General features: G+C 39.1%; 1 protein-coding gene across 5 annotated transcripts in view; it reads right to left on the bottom strand.

Annotated features, from left to right (window-relative positions):
* The window catches only part of sema6bb (sema domain, transmembrane domain (TM), and cytoplasmic domain, (semaphorin) 6Bb), a 298494-nt gene that overhangs the window by 73906 nt on the left and 204105 nt on the right, over positions 1 to 20483 (bottom strand). For all 5 annotated transcript variants that reach the window (XM_088349347.1, XM_088349350.1, XM_088349348.1 and 2 more), the window contains 5 exons: positions 16416 to 16514; positions 13330 to 13420; positions 10710 to 10829; positions 10235 to 10323; positions 6703 to 6920 (listed from right to left, as the gene is read on the bottom strand). In XM_088349347.1, the coding sequence (XP_088205473.1) occupies positions 6703 to 6920; positions 10235 to 10323; positions 10710 to 10829; positions 13330 to 13420; positions 16416 to 16514 (617 nt within the window). The remainder of the gene's footprint in view (positions 1 to 6702; positions 6921 to 10234; positions 10324 to 10709; positions 10830 to 13329; positions 13421 to 16415; positions 16515 to 20483) is intronic.

A 20483-nucleotide genomic window follows, 5' to 3' on the forward strand; every position in this document is an offset into this window, starting at 1 on the left:
AGTCCCAGAATTGACCACTTTCATTTCAAACATGACCCGCTTGTTTCTTTTTTCTCCAATCCTCTGGAGCGCACATTCAAAGCCCAAACAAACAAGCAACCGCATCACTTTCAGCTGAACAAACATCAGCGGCAGGAAGTAAGCATGTCCAAAAAGATATTTTTTTTTGCGCTTGGGTTTATTCTTTAGTTATTCGTACTCGAGCATTTATTTCTTTGAACGTGTCAATTTACAAATTTAATTTGATGGACAGCATCAGTGATATGTTTTTTTTCTGTTTTTAATATTGGACAAATGAGATCACATAGAATGCCAGTTTTTTAATTTGACTTTAGTAACTCACTGTTGTTTGTTGTTTTGACTACTATGCACTGTTTACATTAGGGGTGTCAAACAGGCGGCCCGCGGGCCGGATCAGGCCCGCTAAGTGATTGAATCCGGCCCGTGAGACAACGCTGGGAGAAGCGCAAGAGAAAAACGAGCTGCAGGTTGAAATATGTCCACTTGATGTTGCCAAAGCCAGATGCTTCTCTCGCTCTCTCCTTTCTCTCCCTTTTTTGACCCACCCTCTCTACTTTTCTCTCCCTCTCTTTCTCTTATTTCTTTCTCTCTTACTCTCTAATCTACTAGTCCGGACCCAGAGTGAATGTTTGTTCTATTGTGTGGCCCCCAAGTTAAAATGAGTCTGAGACCCCTGGTTTACATTATTGATCAGCAATTCGTGTGTCTGTTCTTTGATATCCACACCCTTTAGAACAGATCTGCTTCTGTAACCTAAAAGGTTTAATAAAAAGAGAGGAATTAGGGGCGCAGTTTGGGATTTCTTATCTGAGGTATGGGCTCTTTCCTGTTCTCCTTGCAAGTTCAAAATCCACTAATGCATACTAACCATCAACTACTTTGTGCATTAGACAACTGTAATTCTCCCCTTAAAAACATCCACCACTTTTTTATTTTCAAACAAAATAAAATTTAGTATTTTAAAGTAATAAAAAAATAAAGTCTTGGTATTTTAGTCAAGGGCTGCATTATTCTTTTTTTTTTTTTAGTCTTTACGCTCCAACGATCGCATTAGATTTCAGTTTTGGTAACATTTCTGCCGCTTTTAAACAATCACATTTGTTTCACATTTCGGGGACTGATTATATTTGGCGTGTAAAAATAGAATGCCCAAACAAATCTACCGCTTTTTAATGTCAAATGGTTGACATGCACCATTCATGTCTTCTCTCCTTATTTTGGGTGGCTACTTAACCATTAACTTACACATCAGCATTTAAATGCCTCAATAGATTTATATATTATTTCATTTGAGTATTACATTTTCTACAATTAAAAACGGATTTGAACTTTCTCGTTAGATCATGCTAGTTACCGAACAGGTAACATTTACGCAAACTGACAACATTCGTGCCTAAATAAGGATGAAAACAAAATATTTACACCTTTGATAATTTCCTTGATTAAAAAACTATTTTATATATGCTGTAGTTTTAATTTTAAGGACATTATGAATGAGTAAACAGGCATTTGCAATCACACCTTAGCATAAAATGTTGATACCACATCCATGACATTCAATAAGGGGCCGGTCACACAGCCGTTTGCGGCTGAATCACGGCTAAAATTTAGCGGGTTTTTTTTGCCCGCGGTTGCCCGCGATGGAAAATGCGCAAAATTGGCCAACCCGCTGTTCATCGGTGGTACGCCCGCAAAACAGACGCCGGCGACTGTTCCGCTTCCTCATCGCGTCATTTCTGCGTCATTTTCTCGTGTGGACCACGGGTATAAATGCTCCCGAGCCGATGTTGTGCCCAAATCCGACTCCTACGCACCCAACCCCCCCCCCCCCCCCCCCCCGCCCTCGCGTGAACGCGCATTCTGCTGCGATCGCTTTTGTTGGAAGCGTGCATTGACGTTGGTGACTTTTTCATCCGCGTTAACAAACGCATTTTGTAGAATACGATCACACTTTATTGTTTAAACAAACGCAATATATAGACTAGGATCTCCCAATTGTTATAATTAGCTCGCTTTATTGTTTTAATAAGCGTTTTATATAGAATACGATCGCTTTTGTTGGAAGCGCAGCAGAATGCGCGTTCACGCGAGGGGGGAGGATTTTATATACGGTGTGCATTACTGTTCGATTACGTTCACAACAAAAACAAAGACGGAATGGTTTAAGTTGGATTACATTCCCAACAAATGCAAGACGAAGTGGTTTTGGTAATATGTTTGCCATTACATTCCCTAAAAATGATATAAAAGTGAGATAAAACGAGGTAAAAGTGGTTGTAGTAGCGAGGGGATGCAAATCTCGGCAGGGATGTATTTCTCGGCAAAACACCGGGCTGTAGAAATCATAACCGCTCAAGACACAGTCTTGTGAAGATCAAGATTTCAAGCTATGGCACCGAAGAAGCCTATATGTTATTATTGTAATAGTTTTTCATTTTTATTTTATTATTTTGTTATGAAATTAAAAGAAATGTCAAGAAATAAAAATGGATTAAGACGAGGTCACTACGGTGACGGGGATCCATGTCCACCCCTTGACGCCTCGAGCACAACTGACGTGTGCTCGGCAAATCGCGCTGTATATACGCGGAGAAAGGCGTTTGACCGTCACACGCGTAACACGCTAATTTCACGTAATAACACCGCGATACAGGCGCAGAACATGCTATTACCGTGCTCCACCCACGATTACCCGCTGAAATTTCCCGTCCTACCCATGTGTAACCACGCCCTGGCCGCGGCCAGAGCACGTCGTTCCGCGTCATTTCCGCGTCATTACCTCGTGTGCCGCCCGCGGTTAACACGTGCACAAAGTTTTGAGCAGCTCAAAACTTTTTCGCGCGGCCAGCCGCGTGTGAATTTCCGACCGCGAGTAAAGCACTGCTGTATCTCGTCTATATGGCGGTCTCGACGCGTCCAACAGCGCCCAACAGCGTCTGTTTCACGGCCAGAAATTTCTGGCCGTGGTTCAGCCTCGATACGCCCGTGGAAGGCTGTGTACCCGCGCTCTAAAGAATTGAGCAGCCACCCGCGCGCGAATCTCCGACCGCGTGTTAAGCACTGCTGTATCTTGTCTGTATGGCGATCTCAAAGCGTCCAATAGCGTCCGCCTCACAGGCAGAAATTTCTGGCCGTGATTCAGCCGCAAACTGCTGTGTGACCGGCCCCTAAAATCTAATGAAGACTTCCAATCGCTTTGCACAGCAAGCTAGGTAGCTATCTCATGGATGGATGGACTGACGGACTATCCTTCCGAAACGTGTAGACCAGGGGTATCAAACTCATTTTAACTCGGGGGCCACACCGTAGAACAAACATTCACTCGGGGGCCGGACTAGTATATTAGAGAGAACAAAAAAAAAGAGAGAGAGAGAAATAAGAGAAAGATAGGGAGAGAAAAAGAGAGGGTTGGACAAAGAAAGTGAGAAAGGGAAGAAAGAGAGGAAAGAGAGAGAGAGAGAGAGGTATAGTGAGAAAGAAAGAGAGAGAAACGGAGAAAGAGAGAGAGAGAAAAGATAAAGGGAGAGAACATGAGAAATAAAAGAAATATATAAAGAGAGGGGGTGAGAAAGAAAGAGAGAAATCCGAAGAGGAATAGAACGAGAGGAGACAAAAGAAAAGGAGAGATTTGGAGAAAGAGAGATGGGGAAAGCAAAATAGAAAGAGAGAGAGAGAGAAAGAGGTAAAAGAGAGAGAAGAAGAAAAAAGAATGAGAGAGCAAAATAAGGTTAAAAGACACAGAGAGAGAATGAGACAAAGATGAACAAAGAAAATGAGAGACAGGGAGAGTGATAGAGAGAGTGATAGAGAGAGAGAGTGATAGAGAGAGAGAGAGAGAGAGAGAGAGAGAGAGAGAGAGAGAGAGAGAGAGAGAGAGAAAGAAATAAAAGTACAGCGTGTGTGAGAGGCACCTGGCTTTGACAACATTAAGTTGGCATATTTCAACCTGCGCTTCTCTCATCGTTGTCTCGCGGGCCGGATTCAATCCCTTGGCGGGCCTGATCTGGTCCGCGGGCCGCCTTTTTGACACCCCTGGTGCAGTCGAAGGCAATATGACGGAAGGTTTGCAAGTACACTTCAAGGCCGCTTTCATTGTGCTCTGCCAGATGAGGCAATTTGTCCAGCTAGCACTTAGCGCGCCGCAATGGGCCTCAAGGGACCAATGGCACATTCTGGCATTCATTTCTTTCCACTTCTCCTAAAAATTGGAGCTGAAGGCCAAAAACACCCGATAAATTGTATTGGAATCTTGGCAATATTTTACTAAAAACTACGCATAAAGAGTAAAAATGCCCCTGAAGAGAATTTAAAAACATAAAATAATAATATTCAGACTGAAAAATCAGGAAAATGAATCCAAAATCTATCCATTTATCTACCCTGGTCATATCCCTCGAGAGGTGTGACCGACAGCAAGACAAACACACACACACAAAAATAAATAAATAAATAAATAATAAAATAAATAAATAATGCCCCCAAAAATAATCCCCATGGTGGTGGACTGTAAGCACATCCGCTTCAAAGTTTAGAGGTCCGAGTTCGATGCCACCTACTGGCCTTCCTGTGCAGAGTTAGCGTGTTCTCCCCGTGCCCGTGTTGGTTTCCTCCGGTTTTCCCTCACATTCCAAAAACATGTCCCTAAGTCCCCTTAACACCATCAGAGTGGGAAATTTGGTCTTGACACCTTTACCTGAAGAACGACAGCCCCCCACATAACTGAAGCTGTATTGAGCTCTACTCCAAGTTGTCTAGTTCCCATGTGTATCGATTATTCACGAAGCAAAAACCACAGCCACATAATAATAAAGCAGACGAGCACATATTCACGACTGCGCCCGAAAGAAACACAAAGGAGGGCTGCGTCGCGTAAAATGTTGTGTAAAACAGCGCCATGTTAACTATATTGTGAGGAATAATGCCAGATTGCAACACAGACGTGGAAGTTGTCCTTTTGTGTTGTTTACTAGAGGGGTTTTTCACACCAAGTGTTATGATCACCACACAGTGTTGTTTTACTTTGGGCCCTTATGGTTACTATGGCGATGCAAACTGAGCCGTGTTTACATGTTGTACAGTTCAACGTCAAACTGTAGTTGCAGTTTAGTAATATGAGTAAGTGCATTGTAGCAGATGAGAGAGACTATAGTATTATGTGTGTGACAGTATTTAAGCGTGTGTATAAGAGTATAGTAATATATGCAAGAGAGTTTAGTGTGTGCATGAGAGTATAGTAATGTGTGTAAGAGTATACAAGTAGGTGTGTGAGAGTTAAGTGGTATGTGTGAGAGAGTATAGTAGTGTGTGTAAGATAGTATATGTTTCCGTCGTGGAATGATTAGCACATTCGCCTAACAGGGTTCGAGACAGGGTGGAAACATATGTAGGCCTGGAGAGGGATGAGCGCCACCAGGCTGTACTTGCCCAATACACATCACAGGAAATGGTCTCCCTACGACCCTAGTGGTTAAGGGATTCAACCATCCAACCAACCAACCATTAAAGTACAGAAGTCTGTGTGAAAGAATATAGTACAGACGCTCCACTACTTACATCCATTCGACTTACGTAATACAGTAGATATAAACATTTTTTTCAGGATGTGGAAAAATATTTGCTGTGAGTTAGATTTTGTATTGTGCGCACCTTTTTCAGAGTACAGAATATTACTCTAGTGCTTCTTTTTCGCCGCTACCGGCGTGTGGCACCCAGGATCCACCCAGAAGTAAAACATCTGCTTCCTCTTTCTAGTTTGTGTGTAAACATTCTTTACTGTCTATGTCTATACTATCTCCAGCGTGCTAAGAACATATTGTTTGTTTACAGTTTAATACATCGTGCATCCATTCATTATGGATGGTGTAAAGTGTAAGGAAGAGGCAAGCTGTTTCTTTTGAAACGAAAGTGGAATAAGAAAGCCTGATGCGGTTGAGAATATGCTTTTTTTCGGCCACTTTTTACCAGAGAGGACCTTTTGAAGCGCATCTTCCAAAAGTAAGTTAAACTTAACTTTATTTATTGAAATATTTATTTTTTAGTACAAAACAATACAGGTTACTTATACAAGCCTTAAACATACTTATACAAACCTTAAACAAACAAAATATCTTACTGAAGTAACTAACCAACAAATTCAACTTACGAACGATCGTCCGGAACCTATCTCGTTCGTAAGTAGGGCAGCGTCTGTCGTGGTAGCATTGTTAATGCAAAATCTTTTAAACAAAATAATTTTTTTTTAAATTGCGCTATTGAGTAGTAGAGATTAATGCTCTATGCCAAAAGTGAAGTAAGCACAAGTTGGGTTCATAAGTAGGGCGGCGTCTGTATCGTGTATATAAATGTATAGTAGTATGTTTGAGAGAGTACAGTAGTGTCTGTGCATGGTGTATGACTGGATCTGTGTGAGAGTGTAGTTGTACATGTGTTAGAGTATGACGTCATGTATGAAAGCTAATACGATCTACTTCTCAAACGGCCTCTCGTATGACTACGCCCTGTGATTGGCTGCCAATCAGTCCGGGGTGTCCCCTGCCCGATGGTTCCCTGCGTCCATAGTGAGAATAAGCGGGCCTTTCCAGTTAATGCAAATATGATCAAACCAGAAAAAAATGCAAACCTAAATAAATATTCCCATTAAACTAAGCTCAAAATGCACATCTGTGGATAAGGACGCAATACCTATTGGCCGGTGTGGAGAAGACGCCCAGAATAATGTCACGGCCATGCATGTTGATGACGGGGCTGGTGGATTGCAGCATATTGAAATAAAAGTGCGAATCTCCCGGCACCGAGCAGTTGAGACGAGCCTTCAGGAAGGATGTCCATTGCTTCTCCAAAACCCGCTGGGAGCCGCCCTGGTCGCGTTTACACACCCGGGCCACACGGGGCACCACCACCTGCAACAACACAATGGAATGTTTCTTGCAGTACTATATTTTTTAAGTTGGGGTTTATTTAGGGGGAATGATCTAAAAAATACTGTGTAAATGAAAAATGACAAAATAGTTTTAATGATTATTTTCTCAAGTTACTAGGAAAATGCAGGATAAAATCCCCAAAAAAAAAAAAAAAAAAAAAAAACAATACCCAAAATAATAAAATTATATTAAGAGTATATTATACTTCAAATACGTCAAATTGTATTTTCTTATAGCAAATTATTAAAGTAATTGGTATTGAAATAAAAATAAAATGAAGATAAACTAAATAACAAAAACAATAATGACAATAATAATAATAACAACAATATTAATAATTACAATAAAAATAATAATCATAAAATAGGGAAAAATATTGCCCATCCAACAATTTTCTATATAGACGATATTACTGTCAAATGGAGAATTGTCATTTAAATATGTGTTTATTATTATTGTTTCATTATATTAGAAAAACAATGTAACATGCAAAATAAGAAAAACGTTTATTTATGTGAAATACCCAAAATAATAAAAACACTAAAGCAAACATGTATACTTAAATTATGTATTCAAATTTGCAATTCATTTGATTAAATCATTTATACATATAAAATAGATATTTTAAAAAAATAACAATATTGATACAATAAGAGATTTTTTTATTCTTTTTTAATTTGAATTGAAATTTAAAAATAAAACCATTGTTGCATAAATAATAATAATACTTAAAAGGTCAAATTTCAAAAAGAAAAATATTTGCGTATTACAAATGTTACTTGTGTTCTCATTGAATTTTCTGATTTTAATATATTTTGATATTTAAAATGGGAATAGTAATACACCTTCTTAAAACACATACAAATAATATTACCGTATTTTCCGCACTATAGGGCGCACCGGATTATAAGGCGCTACAATGGGAACGTCGACAAAACAGTCAGATGATTCAGTCCAACTGATTACCCCCTTAACATTCCCAAAGCTTGCAAAGAAGCAAATACATGTCGTAGACACGTGCGGATGCGGTCTCCGTACGATGTCACTCAAATGCATCATTTCAAATATCATTCCGAAGGTTAAAGTCTTGGGATTCAAGAAATGCCAAACATTTCTTAGTTTCTATTTTCTTTTTCGCTCGCAACTTTACTGGGCATATGACAATAAACACTTGGAATTGAGTTTAATTCACTCAACTCATCACAGCAACATCAAGATCGTTCTAAAACAAGATACCGGGAAAATATAAAGCCGCATAGCTCACCTAAGTTCTCACGTTCAATAATGATACGCAATCATGGTCTTCTTACAACCGTGAGTGAAGTAAATCCAGGAGAGTAAATTATTTGCAAATACAGACTAATAAAACATGTTTCTTTATGGTGTACTTTAGCAAGCTTGCTAAGCTTGCTACGCCATTGCTAAACTCGGCCAATTGCAGGGTTTGTTTTGGCCATCTAGCCAATCCGAGGCTCCGAATAACTTCAGCCAATAGCGATCGATTTAACGGATGATTGACACATCTTTTTCGGCCAATTGCAGGGTTTGTTTTGGCCCTCTAGCCAATCCGAGGCTCTGAATAACTTCAGCCAATAGCGATCGATTCAACGGATGATTGATACATCTTTTTCGGCCAATTGCAGGGTTTGTTTTGGCGCTCTAGCCAATCCGAGGCTCCGAATAACTTCAGCCTATAGTGAACGATTTAACGGATGATTGACACATCTTTTTCGGCCAATTGCAGGGTTTGTTTCGGCCCTCTAGCCAATCCGAGGCTCTGAATAACTTCAGCCAATAGCGATCGATTCAACGGATGATTGATACATCTTTTTCGGCCAATTGCAGGGTTTGTTTTGGCGCTCTAGCCAATCCGAGGCTCCGAATAACTTCAGCCAATAGTGATCGATTTAACAGATGATTGACACATCTCTTTCGGCCAATTGCAGGGTTTGTTTCGGCCCTCTAGCCTATCCGAGGCTCCGAATAACTTTAGCCAATAGCGATCGATTCAAATGATGATTGACACATTGGTTAGCCAATGAAACGCCGGTATATAAATCCCAGCATACACCGCGGACTACTCCACGTTCGGGGGAAAATCGAGTCGGCGGCTGTTGCGTAAGTTGCGAGACCTTGTGATTTAATGCTGATCCATAAATAAGACGCACTGTATTATAAGGCGCATGGTCAGCTTTTGAAAAAAATTAAGACTTTTAGGTGCGCCTTATAGTGCGGAAAATACGGTACTTAAAATGAGCCAAATTTAAAAATGAAAAAGATTTGCTTATAAGAAAGTGACTTTGTGTTCTGAATACATTTTCTTATTTCTATACAAAGTGGCTTGAGAAACTTTGGCTCCCTTGCATTTTGTGGCCTTTTGCCACATTTCAGACTTCAAACATATAGATATAAAACTGTAATTTCTTGTGAATCATCAACAATAAGTGGGTCACAATCATGAAGTGGAACACACTTTATTGGATATCTTGAACTTTTTCAACACATAAAAAGCGAAAAAGTGGGTGTTCAAAATTATTCAGCCCCTTTACTTTCAGTGCAGCTAACTGTGTCCAGAAGTTCAGTGTGAATCTCTGAATGATTCAATGCTGATCTAAATGACTGACGATGATAAATGGAATCCACCAGTGTTTTATCAAGTCTCTGTTGTTGTCTGTTGGTGATGCTTCACAAGAAATTAGTTTTATATCTTGATGTTTGAAGCCTGAAATGTGGCAAAAGGTTACAGAGTTCAAGGGGGGCAGATAGTTTCACAAGCCACTGTATTTTGACATTTCAAATAATAATAATAATTTCCTTGTATTGTCATTCTGTGTAACAATGTACACAGAACGAAATGTCGATTACACCTGACCCGTTGTAGCGAGCCGATGCAGCCGCAGCCAACAGAGGGCGCCGCCGACCACTTTTTAAGTCAAATGTGAATACCTATACACCTTCTTTAAACACGTATGAATAATACTTACTTAAAATTAGCAACATTTGCATACGAGAAATGTCCCTTGTGTCGAGGATTATTTTTCTTATCTTGATATTTTTTTATATTTAAAATAAAAACACTAATACAACTACTTAAAAAAATACTTAAATTGAGAAAAAAATTGGCAAGATCTGTTTTTATGCAGTGCAACATTTCCCTCTTTTAGTCTATTTCCTTTGTTTGGTTTAGGGATTGTGGCCTAATTGTCTCTTAAACTTGAAACAGAATTCACACAACCCCCAAAAAAATCCATAATATGCAAAATTCGTTTTTTTTCCTTTTGTATTTCCATTACCTTTTCCAGGTAATTGAACTCCATGGCGATTTCTCGGAAGAAGAAGTAGATGTGAGGACCCCATTCCACGGCACTAACGAAGAAAGGTTCTACATTGGGGGATGAGGGAGGGAGAGATTTACAGAAGAGTGCATTGGTCATGTGCAAATCGATAGAAACACCCTTAAAAGATACATTTGTATTTTCCATGTTTTATTCTGTCAATTGAAGTTTGTAAGTCATTAGTTTCCAACCAGACAAAAGGTGTGTAACGATGCCATGATGTCTCACCTGAATTTATACTCAAAATGTCTGCCAGCTAGTAGCCGATAGAAGCTCATTTTATGGCTTCATTCAAGTGAAATAGTGACTCGCGACAGTCCCGGGCTGAACATCTGCTACATAGCTATAAAGTTGTCAAGCTAGCTCGACAATACTTACAAGCACTACAACAAAGCAACACACTGTAGAAACAGAAGTGCGCATTTTCGAGTACCTCGAAACCACTTGGAGTCATGCTTGATGGTGCGAAGTGCCGGACTGTCCCCCAGGCTGCGGTAGATAACGGCGTCAATGGCCAGGAAATCCGTCACCGTGGCAGTGAACAGGTTTCCCTCTGTGAAAAATAGTAAGAAGTCAAGTTATGTTTATTTGTATAGCCCTTAATCACAAGGAGTCTCAAAGTGCTGCACAGACTACATACTAGTCCACCATCCCCTGATCTAAAACCTAAATGAGGGCAAGGAAAAATTCAAAAACCTCAACATGAGGAAAATGAAGAAACCTTGAGAAGGGACCACGCATGAGATGATCCCCCTTCCAGGATGAACAGGTTGTTATGGATGTTGTCACAATACACAGATACCATCAACAGGAAATCTAGACCATTCATGAACTATAGAATAGAAGTGAGTCTTAAGCCTAGATTTAACCAGTTCCACTAAGGTTGCAGATCGAATCTCAGGGGGCAGAGCATTCCACAACATCGGGGCCCGAATGGAGAACGCTCTTACATACAGTCAAGAACCAATTTTACATGTTACAGTGGCCCATCTCCATACAATCAACTCCAGTTTGAAGACATTTTGAGGTATGAGAATTTTTTCGGGCAAAAATCTTGCCTGACATAAAAGAGAAAATCCGAATCATCACCGGTCTCTTGTGCTCCCTCACTCCTCCACTACCCCTCATAATAATAATAATAATAATAATAATTTCCTTGTATTGTCATTCTGTGTAACAATGTACACAGAACGAAATATACAGCTATGTTAGCAAACACTGTTTCCCCTCCATGGTAAGGGCTCATAATAAACTCAAGTTTGATTTTGGTAATATCTTATTTATCTTATTACTGTATTTTAATGTTCAATTAGCAGTTGAATACGTTTCTAGAGCTCAGGAACATGTGTTTTATAGCTGTTTAGAGTAAACAAGGATGATTTTGTGAGGCCGGGAACAGATTAATTGGTTTTCTTTTATTCTTTTATAGGTAAAATTCGTTTAAGATATTGAAATCCTTCCTACCTATTGAGATGTCTTACCAATGCCCAGTGTACATTGGAACAACGCCGGTTTTTAGTGTTTACGTCCTAGCGGTGATGCATTCAGTGATTAGTACTTAGGATTTCCGTTTTTATTTAGTCTTATTGTCCTCTTTCACTGCTTCAAAATGCGGTATCCTGACGTAGATTTTAAGCATGGCGTGTTTTTCTGCGGTAGATTTTTAGCATGGTGTTTGTTGACTACTGGAATCATGCAGTATGTATATGCATGCCAAACTTGTTTTATCTCATCTGTAAAAGTTCTGTTTGCAATGATTCAGAATTCAAGTGTTGCTGGTTTTACTCAATTTTAGAGAAAACTAAATTAATGTCACATCAGCCTACGTAGGACGCCTCGACAGGGTAGGACGCTTCGGCAGAACACAGGAATGAAGTGATTTATTATAATGTATATATCATATCGTATCATATCACATTACATTACATGATATTATAATACATTATATTATATCATAAGTAGAATGGAATGTGCTAATCTTTGGAGTCCTGAATTCTGGTTTCAAAAGCCTGCAGCTGGTACAAAATGCTGCAGCAAGACTTTTAAATAAGACAAGAAAATGTGATCACATTACCCTGATTTTTGCTGACCTAAAGTAGGTCCTTCTCAGTTGATTTTAAGGTTTAGGTGCAAAATATACATGGAGTTGCACCCTCATATCTTTCAGATTTAATTTCCCCCTAAAATCCTTCGCTCGGAAAGCCCTAGTCTACTAGTGATCCCAAGAGCCAAGAAGAAATCCGCAGGTTTAAGATTGTTCTCCATTCGGACACCGGTTCTGTGGAATGCTCTGCCCTCTGACATTTGATCTGCCACCTCAATGGAAGTGTTTAAATCTAGGCTTAAAACACACCTTTAATTAATAGCTTATGAATGATGTGGACCTCAGAAAGCTGTCAATTTGACATTCTGTTATTACCTAAATTTCATGTTGATGATGTCTGTGTTTGGTCTGTTGATGCCCTAGCAATATATATTGCAGACTGGTCATCTTAAAAGGGTGATTACCTCATCTGCGCCCCTTCTCAAGGCTTCTTCATTTGTTCATGCTGACGTTTTTGAGTTTTTCTCTACCCTCATGTAGGGTTTAGATCAGGGGATGGTGTAATAGTAGTCTGTAATATGTACAGCACTTTAAGACTTCTTGTGATTAAAGGCTATACAAATAAACATGACTTGATTTAAATATTACGGAGAAGGGCCACTGTACGGTACATTTTCCAGCAGTTTTTTTTTACCTGCAGCATTTTCAAAGGCATTTTTTAATACTCTGGAATATATTAATTTACCCAAAGAGATATTACTTGCTAACTGTCAAGAGAGGCAGCAAAATAATCCAAGGTGTTAAATCAAGTCAAGTCAACAAACAGGGCGGCTAAGTAAACTGAAAACAACTGCAGCAGAGCGTGATAAAAGACCCATTAGCCACCCTGCCGACAAACAGCGACGTCTCCTAATGATATGTCTCGAGTCATTACGGAGACGATGGAAAAAGTAAAAATGAAAAAACAGGGCGATATACTGAAACGTAGTGATTGACGTATCACATTTACCTGCAAACAAAGCCACATTGGCATGCTTGGGATCGTACGGGCATCTGGCCATTCCACTGACGGGATCGCCGGACATTTCCAGTGTGTCACCCTGTTACACAAACACACACAAACACACACATCAATCAGTGACAACATGGATGAAAAATGAAGAACATGTCACAGGAGAATGACAATTAGGGGTGTGCTAGCCTAAGTGTGCACTAGTAATTCAGTGGTGGCAATTAGCTGCGCTAACAGCGGGACAGTCGCACAATTGCACATGAATAACACAAAGACGCACAAGCAAGCCCACGATATAGTGCCAGATAAGTATGCCCGCATGGTGCTTCATTTTCCACACGAATACTCAAGCGATGTGTCACAAACCGAACCGATCACTCAATCCGACGAATGGCCGTCTTTACGATTGTGCGTTGACGTTTAAAGTCTAAGAACAACTGCTCTTTTATTTGGCGTTCTGGCAGTTAATTAACAAAGAATGTCAGCCTAAGAAACCTAGGGGATAGGGATGAATCCAAAACAGTGTCGACAATTTATTTGAAGAGGAAATGATTGCTTAATTTTTATCTTTAGTACTGGTCTAATTATCTTTATTATCTTCCCATTCAAATAATAACCATTGTTCAAGTGCACGTTTTGTTATATTTATAATTTTGGGTACATTTATTTTAGTATCTGGAAATTTTAAAGCATTTTAAAGGGGCCAGCTTTTATGTAATGGAGGCTTACATGTGAGTATATAGTAGAAAGCAAATGTAAGAAAGAATATCAATGATAAGCGTACTGTAATAAACAGCAGGCGCTGTATAATAGCAGTTGCTAGGTTTGCTAACTATCCCACGAGGGAGAAAACCGCAAGGCAATCAGGTGCGTCATACAGTTATCATTAGCTGACTGATAACGGACTGGCGCCTCACTGACGCTTCGGATTTGAGGCGAGAGGAACGATGAGAAAGAGAAGCTCTGATAACAGACGTCTTTGGGCTTTGATCCAACGTTTAATATTCAATCGACGGCCAAAGAGACGAGTCATTTAGGTGGCGTCAGTTCGTGGGTGTGTGGAGGGGAGCAGAGGGGGCATTAAGAGGCCAATCCAGCCACAGGCTGACAGTTTGAGGCAAAATGAAGAATGCTTGAATTTTGGACTAATGGCACGTGGAAGGAAATCATTAGCAGGCGAATTGACAGAGTTGGAAAGTCAACAGTTGTTAGCAAAAGTTGGTTGATCTTTGGGAGTTTTTTCCTTTTTTTTTTTTCAAAAATCTTTTTCACTCAAGCAGAATAAAAAATGAATCAAACCTCAAATTGAGCTTATTTCTTGCTAGCCTCTTGACCATCTGGTGCCAAGGAAAAAAGTAATGAATCCGCCATTTTTTTTCAAACAGGGTTTCTCCAAGATGTTAATGGAAGGAACAAAGGTTAGAATCTATATTGTTGCGTTTTGAGGTGTCCCACGGTTGCGCATGCACTTGTTGTGAACAAGTAGGTGTTCTATGGAGCCCTTTACTTTGGATCTAAGTCCATCATTTAAATGCTTGGTGAAAAGTATATATTTTCCTCTTCTTCTCCATGCTTTTCCACCTTTCTTCTGGTGCCGATAATTCATTGGAGTCCAACGACAAGGCGCTCAATCGAATTTGATATATGTATATAAAAACTGTAGCTGCAATCTTTTGTGACAAATTTAACATTTTTTTGAGTAAATGTTTTGCTGCCATACTGAAAAAAAACAATTTGTTTTTGATAAGATTAAGGTTTTTTAAATGATCATCTTTACAACTTCAAAAATATTTTTTATGTGTTTCTCTTTGTCATTGTTTACATAATAATTTATATTTTTTATTGACAAGCTCCCCATTTTTACATGAGATGATTCATATTTGAATGCAAATATCCAAATGAAAAATAAGAACTTTTTTATGTTTTTACACTTTTTAAAAAACGTTGTACAAACAAATGATTATATTAAAGTGACAATGTGTCTAATTTAGCACCTCTCAGTGGTAAAGAGTAATTACTTTGTTTGTAAGGTTTATTATCGCTTAACAAGGGAATTGCAATCATTAATAAAGGGAGCATTTGGCTGAGGTTGACAGGTATGCAATAACCTCCTGAACCATCAAAGAAGAACCAACACCCTTTTACAGCAGCAATCATAAAAGCAGTGACACTACTATTTAATTCTGTAATTTACCAAATCACTGATATGAGCATTTAATTAAATTTAAAACTAATTTTGGTGATTCAGTCTGTTTACTCACCAATGTGATCTTAAAATAAGAGTCAAGTCAAGTCAAATTTATTTATATAGCCCTTAATCACAAAAATGTCTCAAAGGACTGCACAGGATTACAATGATACAATTACCCGATCTTAAACCAACATACGGGCAAGGAACAATTCAAAACCTCAGCGTTAGGTAAAAGAGAAACCTTGAGAAGGAACCTTACAAGTGGTATGCCCCTTCCAAGATGACCAGGGTGAATTAGGACAGTATTAGTACAACACTAGTCAATTTTAGTGTAATTAGATGAGAAATTGTTTTTTTATTTGTATAAAACTCCTGTCTCGTTTACCAAGCTTTGGGGGTGTGACTTTTTTGTTGTCATTGACTTTCATAACTAGTTTATTGTTAATTTTGTAGGTTCCAAGGGCAAACATTTATCAAAGATCTAGCTTCTTGATTTTGCTCTAAAATACTCCAGATTGATGCGTTTGAATTAAAAATTGATAACATTTTCTGATGGCAGGGCATGCCTCAGGAACCGCCCTAGACTGCCCACCCACCGGAGTCTTACAAAATTTTATAGGAAACACTGGAAATGTAAATGAAAATGTATCTAATGATAATGACATTAATCCTGTTTTCCGCATGTTTTTCCAGAGTGGTAGCACTTTGTTCATGTCTTTGCTCCCTCTATTTATATAAAACATGGTTGTTTTTTACCAACAAGAAAATGACACCAAAATGATAACATTCTCAATGAGTGGATGAAGGCAGATGGTGGCAACAAAAAAATGAGGCGATGTAATAATCAGATGCTGGCAAAGGTAAACCGATCCGCCATGGATGGAAAACTTACAGTATAGTTGGCACAGAGCGGGTTGAAGGCGTTGGTGCCGCACACAAAAAGGCCGCCGGGCCTACTGAGGAGAACCTTCATAAAATTCCGGCATTCATCCTGCGGGGCCACAAAAAGAAATAGAAAATCGTTCGGTTGAGTCAGATCCACTTCATTTAAAAAGCGGCGATTTTTCACCGTAAAAGTCACTGCAAGGCACTTTACGCATTCGGCGGGTCAAGAACGACACTTGCACGCTTGCGAATACTCTTATTCATACGTTTCGGGGGACTGAGGCGCTTGATTACACGCCAGGGCCTTATACGCATTAAAGGAAACCAAATGGACCCCTATGAGCAAGGATATAAAGCAAAGGAAGAAAAAAAACACTTCTTAAACCCTTCTTAAGCACACACAGGTAGCATTTAACAGTGCCATTTTTAGGTTGAAAGCAGTTCTTAGAAAGTGTTATCACAATAAAAAATAAACATAACCACAAACAACAAAAGAGTGATTATTAATAACTTTATGGGTATGAATATTGTAGAGTATTCAATGTTTGTTCAGGATCTCGTTTGCAATGTCAGAAAATGATCAAACAATGTCAAAACTTGTTAGGTGAATGCTGTGTTTGAGAGTGTCGCCTGCCTACTGCCTGAGGTCAGCTGGGATGGGCTCCAGCACCCACGCGACCCTACTGAGGATAAGCGGTGCAGATAATGGATGGATGGATATATACATACATAGATGCCTTCAGACAAGAAAGTCCAAACTGTTCCAAAGGCTTCCCTCAGCCCTTTTCATTTTATTACATCTCCTAGGTTACAAAACCAGATCTGCCCTAAATGGTGTGGTTATCAAAGAAGAGCAACATAATTGGCCAATAGCGACAATGATGTGATGATCAAAACAACAAACAGCAGAGCTCAATAGAGGTCCTGAATGAACGTACCACTACTTTAAAGCAGTTTTAAGGGTTGGCTTATCTGCGATGTAGTCGAGTATGGGATGTGGCCTTATACAGTATGCGAGGAAGTATACAACACACACAAAACTCATATCACCAACAGTAAATGTCTAAGGATGAAAATCAGTTGAGAATTAATTAAAGTCTAGACAAATCCAACAGCTAAGCTGTCAGCGCACATATCCAAAAACTTGAAATGATTTGGCACGTTCCGCCTGTCAGTCACTGCAAGCTTCTTGCAAAACGCGCATCAACTCCATAGTTGATTATCTAAACAGCCGAGTGAAACGAAGCTTTTGAATCGCCTGATGTGCCGAATGATTTCACCATTACCGCCGTCAATCCAGACAAACGCGGCCTGTCGAGACCGCCGATGTCGAGAACGCGGCGGCGGTTGATTGACAGGCCGTAATCCGAACCGGCCGGGAATCTTAAAACAAACGTCGCAGCCGGGGACGTTTTTTTTCACCGCTGCGCTTCAAAGTTGACGGACTGGCACCGCAAAAAAAAAGACGAGACAAAATGGCGGTTGACGGAAAGAAATGTGACGAGTAAATTGGCGGTCGCTGTTGACAAATGCGTTTGGAGGACCTGCCATTGATGTGTTCACACCAACACAGTGTAAATGTTTGTCAACACAAAACAACAGAACACAGAAAATCTGAAAAACAATCAAGAAAAAAATGCGCCATGGCGCTGTTGAAAAGAGGAAATGGGAGTTATTCTCATGCTTTTCTTTCATTGAATTATCGTGGATGTTTTTTTTTTTTTGCAAGGTACAGTGGAGAAAATAAGTATTTGAACACCCTGCTATTTTCTTATTTCTCCCACAAGGAAATCATGGAGGAGTCTGAAATTTTCATCGTAAGTGCATGTCCACTGTGAAGTATAACTATGGTTGTATTTTTGGAGCACATCCGTTGTAATATTTCTGTAGTAGTATTTTTGTAGTATTACTGTCTTAATTATTTTGTCATACTATTTTTGTATCATTGTATTACTGTATGGAATTTTTTTAGTATTTCTGTGTAAGTATTTTTGAAGTATTTCCAAAGTAGTATTTCCAAAGTAGTATTTTTTGTCATGATTACTGATGCGGGGCACCTAAGTCTGCTCCTTTGGCGCCACCTGTCTCGGACGCTGATTGGCTGCTTATCTCTTTTTAAACCCCTGTCTTCCTGTCACCCGTTGTCAGTCCGTCAGCGAACCTCAGCTACCGCTAGGCAAGCCTTTTCGACCCTGACTTTCTCCTGTTCTGATTCCTGTGTGATTCCCGGCTCCGACCCCTTTTCTGAACTCGATTACGTTTTTGCACCCCCGTCCCGGCCATCAATCTGCTTTTCCCCGCTCTCGACACTGCCTTCGCTCGCCAAGGAAGTGCCACTTCCGCGTTCCGAGCGATCTGCTACCAGTGACCGCCGATCACCGGATCGTTGGTGCAAGCCTTTTCCTCCTTCTCGATAAAACTGAAAAAAAACAAACGCAAGTGGGTCCCGTCTCCGTTTCTGGTCAATTTTTGTAGTATTTCTCTTGTATATTTGTAGTATTTCTTCAGTTTTTTTTAAATTAACAATACTGTAGTTGTATTTTTGTAGAAAATAAAAAAAGAAATTTGGCTTTGATTGCAGCAAAAGGTATGAACTCAAAAGAGGTTCATAAAATGTTCAAAACATTTAGTTTCTTTTCACGATTGTGTCTCACATGTTTTTGATTTTTAGAAAATATTTTGAGTTTTTTTTAGCAATAAGTTCAAAGACTAAAATATGTCAACATGTCAAAAGGTTCTCAGTGGGGCAATACTTTTGCAAGAAACTGTAGTTAGTGTATATTTAAGCAAGGAATGTGCCTCGGTTATCTTTTTCGAACTGAGTCAGGAAAATGTTCATCAAACTTCAGCGTGTGCGGGATTACAATGGCAGAGACCAAAAAAAATCCTTAATAATTTAGGATCTCCTGTCCGCAAAGATACTTTTTCAAACTTTATTGAGCCTGGGCACATACAGTGAAGAAAATAAGTATTTGAACACCCTGCTATTTTGCTATTTCTCCCCCAAAAATCTTGGGTCACATAGACATTACAATTATTTGACAAGAGCAAAATGTGAGGGATGAAAGTCGTTTTTCCAATTAAAATCATAATTTCTAACCTTCACAATGTTTTGACTATGCTTTTTTATTTATTTTGCAACTCATTTAATTAATTCAAAATAGTGTGACATTTTATGAAAAACACAAAATTGTCTGGGTGACCCCAAACGTTTTAACAGTAGGGTCATCCTGGAAGGAAGATTATCTCATGTGCAGTCTCTTCTCGAGGTTTCTTCATTTTCTTCATTCTGAGGTTTTGAGTTTTTCCTTGCCCTCATGTGGGTTTTTGATCAGGGCATGGTATCATAACAGTCTTTAGTTTGCAATAATCTGTGGTCTGTGCAGCCAGTTGAGACTCCCTGTGACTATACAAATAAACTTGACTATATACAGTATTTGTTGCATTTCTTATTAGGATTTGATAAACGTTTTCATATTTGTTGCTCCAAACATATGTTTATTCTAATTTTATTTTAATTTATTTTAGTTGTTGTTGAATATGGCTCTTTTTAATATTTTGGGTTGCCAACCCCTGAACTAGATATAGGATATATACTAGGATATATTAAAACTGAAAAAGAAATCATACAATTTTGAGTATATATGAAGTGACACATTTCAATTCTACAACAGTACCCTTTTAGAAAAATACCTGTATAGTTGTACACTGCATAAAAACTAAAGGTTAATTTCTGTATTCCCCATTTTACATATTTTTTTAAAATATTAAAAATAAAAATAAAACAGTTTAAAATCTGTATCCCGTATAAAATACAAATCTACAAGTTTTAAGGATAATTTTTCCTATTTTACTCGAAAAACAATTGAAAAAAAGGGAGAAAAATGGAAAGAATACTCCTTAATATGAGAAGTGTGCAGCATAAGGAAGCAAATGCTGAGTTTTTAAAGGTTGCTACTTTTTAAGATATATTTCAAAAGAGTTGGACTACCCCTTCTAGGGCCTTCAAGTACCCCCCAGGATCTTAGTACCTCCATTTGAGACCCACCAGACTACAATATCGTCGATGTGATTT

The sequence above is a fragment of the Urocampus carinirostris genome, chromosome 12, assembly GCF_059441175.1.
Source record: "Urocampus carinirostris isolate Australia breed hairy pipefish chromosome 12, RoL_Ucar_1.0, whole genome shotgun sequence".
Lineage (NCBI taxonomy): Eukaryota > Metazoa > Chordata > Actinopteri > Syngnathiformes > Syngnathidae > Urocampus > Urocampus carinirostris.